This window comes from Taurulus bubalis (assembly GCF_910589615.1).
Source record: "Taurulus bubalis genome assembly, chromosome: 8".
Taxonomy (NCBI): domain Eukaryota; kingdom Metazoa; phylum Chordata; class Actinopteri; order Perciformes; family Cottidae; genus Taurulus; species Taurulus bubalis.
The window spans coordinates 8,069,284-8,078,372 of record NC_136596.1 but is presented as its reverse complement, the minus strand read 5'-3'; the positions used below and the strand labels follow the sequence as shown (position 1 = coordinate 8,078,372).

At 42.3% G+C, this 9,089-nt stretch overlaps 2 protein-coding genes across 2 annotated transcripts in view; one reads left to right on the top strand and one right to left on the bottom strand.

Moving 5' to 3' along the window:
• The window catches only part of LOC306740199 (ubiquilin-1-like), a gene marked incomplete at its 3' end in the record, with an annotated part of 3,609 nt that extends 685 nt beyond the window's left edge, over nucleotides 1–2,924 (top strand). The window contains exons 3-10 of the mRNA XM_079222303.1: nucleotides 274–401; nucleotides 561–754; nucleotides 866–1,034; nucleotides 1,280–1,401; nucleotides 1,705–1,788; nucleotides 1,935–2,050; nucleotides 2,197–2,344; nucleotides 2,781–2,924. Of these exons, the coding sequence (XP_079078429.1) occupies nucleotides 274–401; nucleotides 561–754; nucleotides 866–1,034; nucleotides 1,280–1,401; nucleotides 1,705–1,788; nucleotides 1,935–2,050; nucleotides 2,197–2,344; nucleotides 2,781–2,924 (1,105 nt within the window). The remainder of the gene's footprint in view (nucleotides 1–273; nucleotides 402–560; nucleotides 755–865; nucleotides 1,035–1,279; nucleotides 1,402–1,704; nucleotides 1,789–1,934; nucleotides 2,051–2,196; nucleotides 2,345–2,780) is intronic.
• Nucleotides 2,925–5,045: 2,121 nt separating this feature from the next.
• On the bottom strand, nucleotides 5,046–9,017 carry LOC306739754 (putative gluconokinase). Its single transcript, XM_079221803.1, has 5 exons — nucleotides 8,974–9,017; nucleotides 8,527–8,557; nucleotides 8,283–8,369; nucleotides 6,821–6,864; nucleotides 5,046–6,272 (listed from the first exon to the last, which is right to left on the bottom strand). Exons 1-5 carry the CDS (start codon nucleotides 9,009–9,011, stop codon nucleotides 5,909–5,911), a joined length of 564 nt encoding a protein of 187 aa, XP_079077929.1. The 5' UTR covers nucleotides 9,012–9,017; the 3' UTR covers nucleotides 5,046–5,908.
• Between the last annotated feature and the right edge of the window lie 72 nt (nucleotides 9,018–9,089).

Below are 9,089 nucleotides of genomic sequence, written 5' to 3'. Positions count from 1 at the left end.
CTGCACCTGATTCGGGTCCTAACTTTAGGAGAAGAGTGGCACGTGTTTGTAAGTGTGGATTGACCACCAGTTATGGCACACGAACAAATACAAAATAGATTGTAAATGCATTGAAATTCATTCATAATTTTACATAATGGTAAAATGAATACATTAATATGTCGTATTGGTGTCAGACTTGCAAATAATACATCAAAGTACCTTGAACCCCACCTACTCATGCATACTGTTATACCCGAAACTCTAGATTCCGATTCAGTCCTTCCCTCTCAGGCCTCAGCATCCGTCTGCTGCGCCCACATGTGATCCAGCACCAGAAATGATCCAGTCAGAGCTCACAGCCGTTCTGGATCCTGACCCTGAAAGCGTCACACCCTCCCCTACTTCTCCCCTTTGCCTGGGTAAGAACTGCAGAGCACCTGAACTCCTCTCACCACCTCCTTTTTGTCCCTGTTCTCTCTATGTGGACTTATATTGCAGCTATGGGTTGATCAGATCCTACTCAGCTCTCCAGTTCATTTCCTTACTATTGTTCTTTTGATCTAATCCTGTTTCCATAGTGGAGAGTCTGGATAGTCTCGGCCTAACAAACACCGAACCTGGCTTCTTCCCTGCACTCCAGCGGCAGATGGAGAGCCAACAGCTGGATGACCCGGAGATGATGCGCCGAGTTGTGGGCAGCCCCGTCGTGCAGAGCACCCCCGAAACCATCACTGGTGATTCTGATGGCCTTCAGACAAAGGCCACCAAAAGAGTCACGTTATCACAGGTCCAGGTTTTGAAATGATGTTCCCTCGAACTTCAGATGAAGTCGAACTAATCTTGTGTTTTTAAGCTGTTGCTTGTGGCATCCTTACTCTCTCAGATCCAGATGGGAGCCGCCCCAGTCGTGACGACATCATCAGGCGCTCAACAGCCAACTGAAGGGGAAAGCAACACGACTCCACCTGACTCCAGTCACTCCACAGATTCTCAAAGAGAACTGACCGCCACGCCCAAAGCCGATCCAAACCCTCAGTGCGCTGGTTCTGCAGGCACGGAAATACAAATCCACACAATTTAACTAAGAGAGATTAAGAGAAAAAGTAGACCCTCATGCCCCATATGCAAGTGCCATAGGAAAACCAAGCCAGTCTGGAAAACATCTGCTTTCTCAGCTTCTTGATGTATTTTAAGTTATTTTAAGAAATGAGTCATTGTATTAAATTGGCTAAACTATAGCTAAATACATTTCCCCCTGCTGCTCTTCATCTTGTGGACTCCTCCCTCTCTTCCTCAGGCATGCAGTCACTGCTGGAGGGGATCACAGCCAGTCCAGGACTAATGGAGAGCCTGCTGTCGGGGCCCCACGTTAGCAGTCTCCTCGGCTGCCTCAGCAAGAACCCTGACCTGGCTACACAGGTGATGCATACGCAATTCATGGGCGCATGCAAACACATAAACATGCATGACGGGGAACGCGTGACAGGTAATCACATTGCTTATTTTCACGAGACAACTGCATGTAATTCATTTTTTAGGTTCTGTTATTTATGAGCATTTAAATTGCTGAATAAAATAAAATCAACCCAGAGATGTGGAACCAGGCTACAGTCCTCCCCCCACACACCCACACACTTCCTGTTAACACGTACACATAATCTCTCCACACAAATCCTACACTCTCAGACAGGTCTTCTAGGTCTCATTTTCATACGGTTTCAGATGCTGCTGAGCCACCCTTTGTACTCAGGAAATCCACAGCTACAGCAGCAGATGCGGCAGCAGATCCCTCTATTCCTGCAACAGGTTAGTTAATTTCCCTCACCACTGAGCTCCCTCTCTTCTTGCAACTAGATAACCAACAATGATTGGTCCAACATTGGGAACATGTCCTTTTTCCTACATAGAAAAACAACTTGAGTGCTTATTGTTTATATTTAATATCTATGTAGCTGCAGAGTCCAGAGCTGCTGTCAACCATGTTGAACCCCAGAGCCATGGAGGCTCTGCTACTCATCCAACAGGGCCTCCAGACTCTGGCTGCAGAGGCTCCTGCACTGATAACTACGTGAGTACAACTATGCAAAATGAACAGTCCTGAGGGTTACTCACAGGATGGTTGAGTTGCTCGGTAGAAGCAGTACTTTTATGCAAAGTGCATTAAAGAAACCGTAAAAAAACGTCATGACTAACCACCATATGTCTGTCTTGCAGAGCCGGTGTTAGTGATGCCCCTGAGCGGGCGTCGGACTCTGTCCTTAACAGCCAATCAGGAAGTGGTCCTCGGGTTGCCACGGTGACAGAGCAGCAGCAGCAATTTGTGCAACAGATGCTACAGGCGCTAGCTGACACCAATCACAGGGTATCTCAGTGTTTCCTTATAACTTTGACTGCTTCTGTAATTGATCTGTACGTCTCCGGGACTTGAAATATCACCAGTAAATGTAAATAACATTTTCAGGCTAAAATTCGACTTGTCACATCCAGATGTGACCTTTGATGTGGCCAGAGGTTCAAGGGATGTCACCTTAAAGCAGTCAAGGCTATGTCAACCCATAGAGGCCAGAGCAGCTGGCACTTCTTGTCGAAGTTCAATATAACTAAATAGACTTCGTGATCTCCAGAGGGCCCTTGAATCTTTTGAACATCTTCATGTTTGTTGTATTTATTTCAAGAAGCACAGACACGCATGGAATTTTAGCAAATTGTATTTTCCCTCCCAGAGGCACAAAAGCTTTAGTAATATTTTGTTTTATTATGTTATTGCAATGAGTAAGGCTTTAAAAAATTCTCCTCAGGTCAATGTTGACGAGGCCGAGTTCCACGACGAGCTGGAGCATCTGACCTCAATGGGCTTCAGAGACAGAGAGGCCAACCTTCAGGTCCTCATCAGCACTGGAGGAGACCTTACCGCCGCTATACAACATCTGCTCTGTCTCTGACAACCATACACAGGTGTTAATCTGTGCATATATACACACATAAGTGAATTACATATACATATTACATCAAATCACCTACAATCAAACATAATGATATAATTATCATCGCTTCCGAAGTGCTTTATAGAAGAAAAAAAACGGACATTCAAGCCATATTTTTATTGCTGTGCTTTCAACGATATTCTAATATGTATTCTTTAAACCCCTCCGTTACTAACCTTTGTCTGAAGTCGTAAATTATATTCAGTCATTGTTTAATAGTCCCCCTTACATTCCTACACTTTACATTGTTGATATTTCTGTCCTCTTTACTTTGGGTTAATATTAGGGGAGAAACAAAATAATACAATCACAGATCCGTACAGGTACTTAGTTCCAACTCGCACACTGTAGACTTGTAGCAACTGCAGAGATATTTAGAGTCCGGCCATGTATAATTCATCTCTGTCCATGAAGCTCAGCCCTCTTTTCATCTTGCCACCTATAATACTAATGAGAGCTTGTAACACCCAGAGGGCAGTCACATGTTCTTGGAAGCTCACATAAGATTTCATTTTGTATGTTTAAAAGAGCCTTAGTAAATACACCATGCTAGTGTTTCTGTCCCAGAAGGAGCGGTGCATTTAGGCTCCCTCTGGATTTCACCAACTGACTGAGCACTCATCTTATGTGGATCCGATGTGAGTCCACATAATCCAGTTGTTCCTTAGTTATGTATGTATGTATGCACCGGTTGTCATTTCACTTGTATTTATGATGGTTTCCTGCTTTAAACAAGTCTTGTGTTTCCTCCGATCACTGACATGTTCACAGTTCTGTAACAGGCTTAACGGTACACTTAATTCAACCTTTGAGATGTTACAAATTATTAGTCATTATCAATTAAAATGATGTTGTACTCTGAGTTGTTATAGTGATCAATAAAGACAGAAGACAAACTGGTTTCACATCTTTGATTGATAAAAATAGTTATATTTAAATAGTTATGTTGTAATCCACTATATTTGACAGAAAATCTCTACTGTTGTACTATTCAACTACGAACACTAGAGGGCAGTTACACTTAACCTACTGAGTGACATCAGCTGTCTATTCAAAATATTTTAATTTATTTTTTATTCTCATTATTTAAACCTAAATAGTAATCATGTCCCTGAAATCTGTCTCTTTATATTTAGCTCAAACATGCAAACATGACATACCAGCTGACCAAATGTGCCGTAAATGATATATTAACTAATAACAAACGAGCACAGTCATATCTACAGGGGATGTGTGTGTGAGTCAGAGGGTTGCCCCTGTTTTCCAGCCCCGCCTTTGTGTCCTCACTATAAGAGTCCGAGTGGATTAATTGACACGCAACACTTACTCCGATGTCAGGTGTGTGTGTGTGTGTGTGTGTGTGTGTGTGTGTGTGTGCGTGTGCGTGCGTGCGTGTGTGAGAGTGAGTGTGTGTGTGATCCCTTTGACAACCTTTGTGTGTTTGTCTGTTGCTGCCGGGAGGCGGGAGGGGTGGGGGGTAATCTCTCGTGGTGTGTGTGTGTGTGCTGCAGTGTGTGTCCTGTTCGTCTGGATGTGTGAGATATGAGAGTAGCCAAAGGGTTTTCTCTGGATTAGAAGTTCCTAAAAATATTCCAGTTGAGGTTTGCAGATGAGTCACACCACAAAAAAAGCTCTACAGTGCTGAGTGGAGATGTGTGTGTGTGCGTGTGTTTGTTTGGGCGTTGCGGTCATGGTCACGTGTGGGTGTGTGCAAGTCTTCCGAAGATGCCCATAGATCAGGAAATTAAAATCATAAGGCCTTGACCTGATCTGACTCTGATAATGGTATCAAGCTGTTGTCAGACCTCCCTCACAGCAGTATGTAGCAGCTAAGTGATAAAACTAAACGTTTAAACTGTAATCGTTCTGCTTTATCCTATTCAGTTTGAAGATTGCACTTTAAGATTGGCTCGTGCATTTGGCAGGTGATGTCAGTGCATGAAAGCCGTTTTCATAAATCAAATGATGCAATACAAGATTTGCAGTCGCTTGCAACTAAATGCATCTATTTGCTGATGCTAAAGTGTCAGAAACTTCACCAAAGCAGCTTTGATTTCTCAAAATCTATTGAGGAGCAGCTGAGAGAAACCTGTAATACTGAAGGGGAGAACATATGGACCAATACATTGGTGTTAAATTAAGTACAACTTGCCAAGGAATTGTTAAATCATTATATGTAGAAACATTGCATGTGTGCGTTTCCTCGGGTCTCAGACTCTCTGCTGTACACAAGTTAACTCTGTCCTTTAAACCAAACTGAACTTTCAGGTATATAAAAAAATTAATCGATCAGTCTAAAGTAATGGGAAAAATGTAATATTAAACATTGGATTAAAAAACTTGAAATAAATACATATTCAACTAAAACCATAATCAGTTTTGTAAAAATGAATAGTCCCATACTGAATCAACCCAATACAGTGACTACAAAGACAAAAAAGACAAATTTGTCTGTTCTAGCCAGATTTTAAAAAAAATACAAGAAAATATGCTGTAATCTGTAAAATCTATTATACATTGCTTTCATAGCTGGGTTCATTTTCTGTACAAAATATTTAAAAACAACTTTTCTTATTCTTTTGTAAGACAAAATGTGCTGAAGGCATTTGTCCATCCAAACACATTTTTTTGTTTAAAGAAAATTACTCTTCATAAGTTAAAAAAAAAGAGTTAATATCACTGCTCGTGTGAACTTTTAGCCTTTTTCTTAGTGGCAAGGTTCATATCTTGGATTGTCCTAATTGAAACCTTTGCAATATCAAATACCCTGCAGCAAGAATATAGTGTAATGGCATCTACTGTGTCTTGAAATGTTTTCACCACAGGGTCACAAAGATGCTCTACTGAAGCACTAATGAGTAGATCAAACCAAAAGCTTCTCTGTTGCACCACAACTGAAAGGGTGCTTTATTCTACGACATGAACTAGCTATGGACTGTGGTTCATGTTGACGGCTCGGGGCGAACGGTGTGCTTCTGGACCTCCACGGCCATGTCGGCCATGCTCCTGCTGATGTCCAGAGGCAACACATTCTCTTCATCAGACGGAGGCTCCAAAACGTCAAACTGGGAACGCAGCAGGTCTGCTTTCATGTAGTGTCCCTTCCGGGCTACCATCCTTTGCTGAATAAGATCGTAGTCGCCGTGGAGAAAGAGAAAACAGACATCAGGAGGGGTTGGAGGCAGGATTTCTCGGTCTGGACCGGAGGAGGACTCCAGGGCTTTGGAGCCATAGAGCAGAATCTGTCTGTACAGGCGCTTCAAAGCGGAGCACGCCACAAGAGCGTCGGAGCGTGAACACCTTTCTCTGGGATGGCAAGACAGACACAAATGCAAATAGTTAGGGAGGGCCGAGTTTGTAATAACTGCAGAACTGAAAACCCCATAATGTTTGCGTGAAAAAAAGGGAACTCTGTTCACAAACAGCTATGGGGAGGAAGAGGAGGTGGTGGTGGTGAAGAGAGAAAAGAAGGGATGCACGCATGAAGGCTGACTGAGTGTGGAAGAGTTGGAAAAGAAGTCTTTGATGTCGCCGCAGACGTTTTGAGAGAGATGGCATACTTTTCACACTCTCGGTCAGTTAATCTGCTTCTACTCTCCCAAACTCCCTTTCCTTGCTCCCTCATCTAAATTAAAAAAAAACATCTTTGATAGTTTTGATCTTTTTTTTCGGACAATTTCACGCCTGCATATACACTTACCTCACTGCTCTGCTCTTCAGCTCCCTCTCACTCTCTAAACACACCATCTTCTCCCTTTCTGTCATTACAAAAGTGTCTTTGGTACAACATGTTCATGTGCCTGTCATGTGCATAATAAGTCGTCTGTGTGTATGAAAGGTCTGTTTGCTTTTACCTCTCAATGACTTCATGTAGTCTGAGAAGCCAAGGCAATCTGTCCTGAAGAAAAACAACAATATCACTGTTTTATGTTTTGTTATCAGCAGCATGTTGTCTACGTATTTCATCATTGTCGACAGCAATTGTCCTTGTGAAGAAATGGTTTTGATCTTTGGGATGATTTTTCTCTTTTTCATTTCATTTGGAGTTGTGTTTATAGCCACGAATGTAATTCCAATATTTATTCTTCATTTAGCTCTGTTTTTAGTCTCTACTAACTGTGTCCTGACGGTTTGCAGCCACAAACAACGCTGAGAGCTAAAGCACCGAGAAGCTAAGGGGAGCTGCAGAATCAGCTGTTTATAACCCTGTAGTTTATCCCTACGAGCATCCTCTTTACATTCTCATTTGATACATTGTTAGCATAAAAATAATGATTGAAGCCGCTTTAAAGAAGAAAAATAAATCAAATTATTTACTTTGTTTCAGGGGTTTAAAAGCTTTTTGGCTGCCCACGTTTTGAGAACGTCAGCAACATTCAGATATAAAAAGAGAAATACTGACAACACAGAAATGCAGCAAAAGCTGTGGAGAAGTGTTTATAGTGGATCTTATTATTCCAAGTCAGAACTCACTGCTAACATGTTCTGTTTAATGGACTGAATTCAAAGAGTCTTTAAAAGAACCAATCAGGGAATCAGACCGAGATCAGGCAGATAGATGTGGCAGCACTAACACATCTTTGATTACACAGCAATCAGAAATATAATCTATCCTAATTTGGTTACAACTGATCTGGAGTAATGTGCATTTCACACTACTGTGCCTTTCTAATATGAAGAGCTGAACTTGAATGAGAGGAATCACATTCTCTCATGTCCTGGTCGGTTATGCAAAGTTCAACTTGCCAACTCGAATACTGGCATGAAAGATACTTTTTTTTTTTTTGCTGCAGCCTGACAGTAATCCCACATTTACAATCATTCTCAACCTGCCAACTGTTGAGTGTTTTTTTTAAACATTGGACAGAGCAGGTCCTGGAGTAATTCTACCCGACATTCAAAGCAGATTTCTGAGTGGGCGATTATCATTAGCGACCAAACACCGCTCCCAGCAAACTGCTGCCAAATGTTGGCGGGGGTTGATCTGCCTGTAAGCTTGTAAATTCTACATTGGCAGGTGGCCAGTCAATTGTTTGGAGTACTACCTTTATTTTTCAAGTTAGCATGGACAGGAAAAAACAGATAAACATTGGACAAACAAGAAATAAATCCGTCAACTGAATTTAAGGACTGCGAGCTGCAGTGGAAAAGCTCAGTCCCTGTCTGCTCTAGTGAAGCTTCCTCCGGCCACTTGTTGAGTGAGTTCTCCGTGGCTGCGAGTCTGAGATGATGATTTACCCATGACAAAGGAGAAATGGCTCTGTAAACGATTGATATTTGATTGGAGCTGACAAGACACTGACAAGACACACACACCTGGTCTGTGAGTGGTTCACCACGAGCCATCTTCTCAACGTTCTCCTGTGGGTGGAACTGATCCCCTTCGTGTAGGGGCCAGCCCAGCTGATGGGTGGGTGTGCACACACACACACACACACACACACACACACACACACACACACACACACACACACACACACACAAACACAGTGTTAAGTCATACTGTGTGCAGATACAACATGGAGGTGTGTTTATATTGGAGCGGAGTAGATCAATTTACCTTTTCTGATAGGAAGGCACCTAAGACGCTTCTGTATAAGAAAAGACAGATTTAACACAGCGCAATAACACCTGATCCACTGCTTTAAGACAACATGTTACTGCCACAGTAATTACATCATCATCATCAGATAATGATGATACCATGTACAGATGTGAATGTAAATGGTAAATGGACTTGTATAGTGCTTTTCTAGTCTTACGACCACTCAAAGCTCTACATGACATGAGTCACATATTCATACACTGCCCACTAACTAACATGCATACACATTCACACACCGTGTGCGGTGTGTGAATGTGTATGCATGTATGCATGTGTCTTAAGGACGACCTAGTGATCACTAATGTAAACAAACAAAGTATGTATTCCCCCCCCCAACGCATTTACACATCTTTCTTATGTGAGTTCCACCTTGTCCAAAATAGATGAACAGACAATACATACTTTCCGCAGCCTGAGACTCCCATAATGATGTAGATCATCCTGTCTTGCAGGTCTTCACACACCTGAGGGAAGAAACATCGCTTTCCTGGTAGCGTCCGGCTGCTGTACTCAAATGC

Excerpts from the sequence above, each read along its gene's own strand:
- LOC306739754 (XM_079221803.1), bottom strand. The coding sequence starts at position 9,011 with ATGATCTACATCATTATGGGAGTCTCAGGCTGCGGAAA. Across the intron at positions 8,370-8,526 it reads GTGCCTTCCTATCAGAAAAG|CTGGGCTGGCCCCTACACGA; the intron begins GTAAATTGATCT and ends CCCACCCATCAG. Across the intron at positions 6,273-6,820 it reads CTACATGAAGTCATTGAGAG|AGAAAGGTGTTCACGCTCCG; the intron begins GTAAAAGCAAAC and ends TTGCCATCCCAG.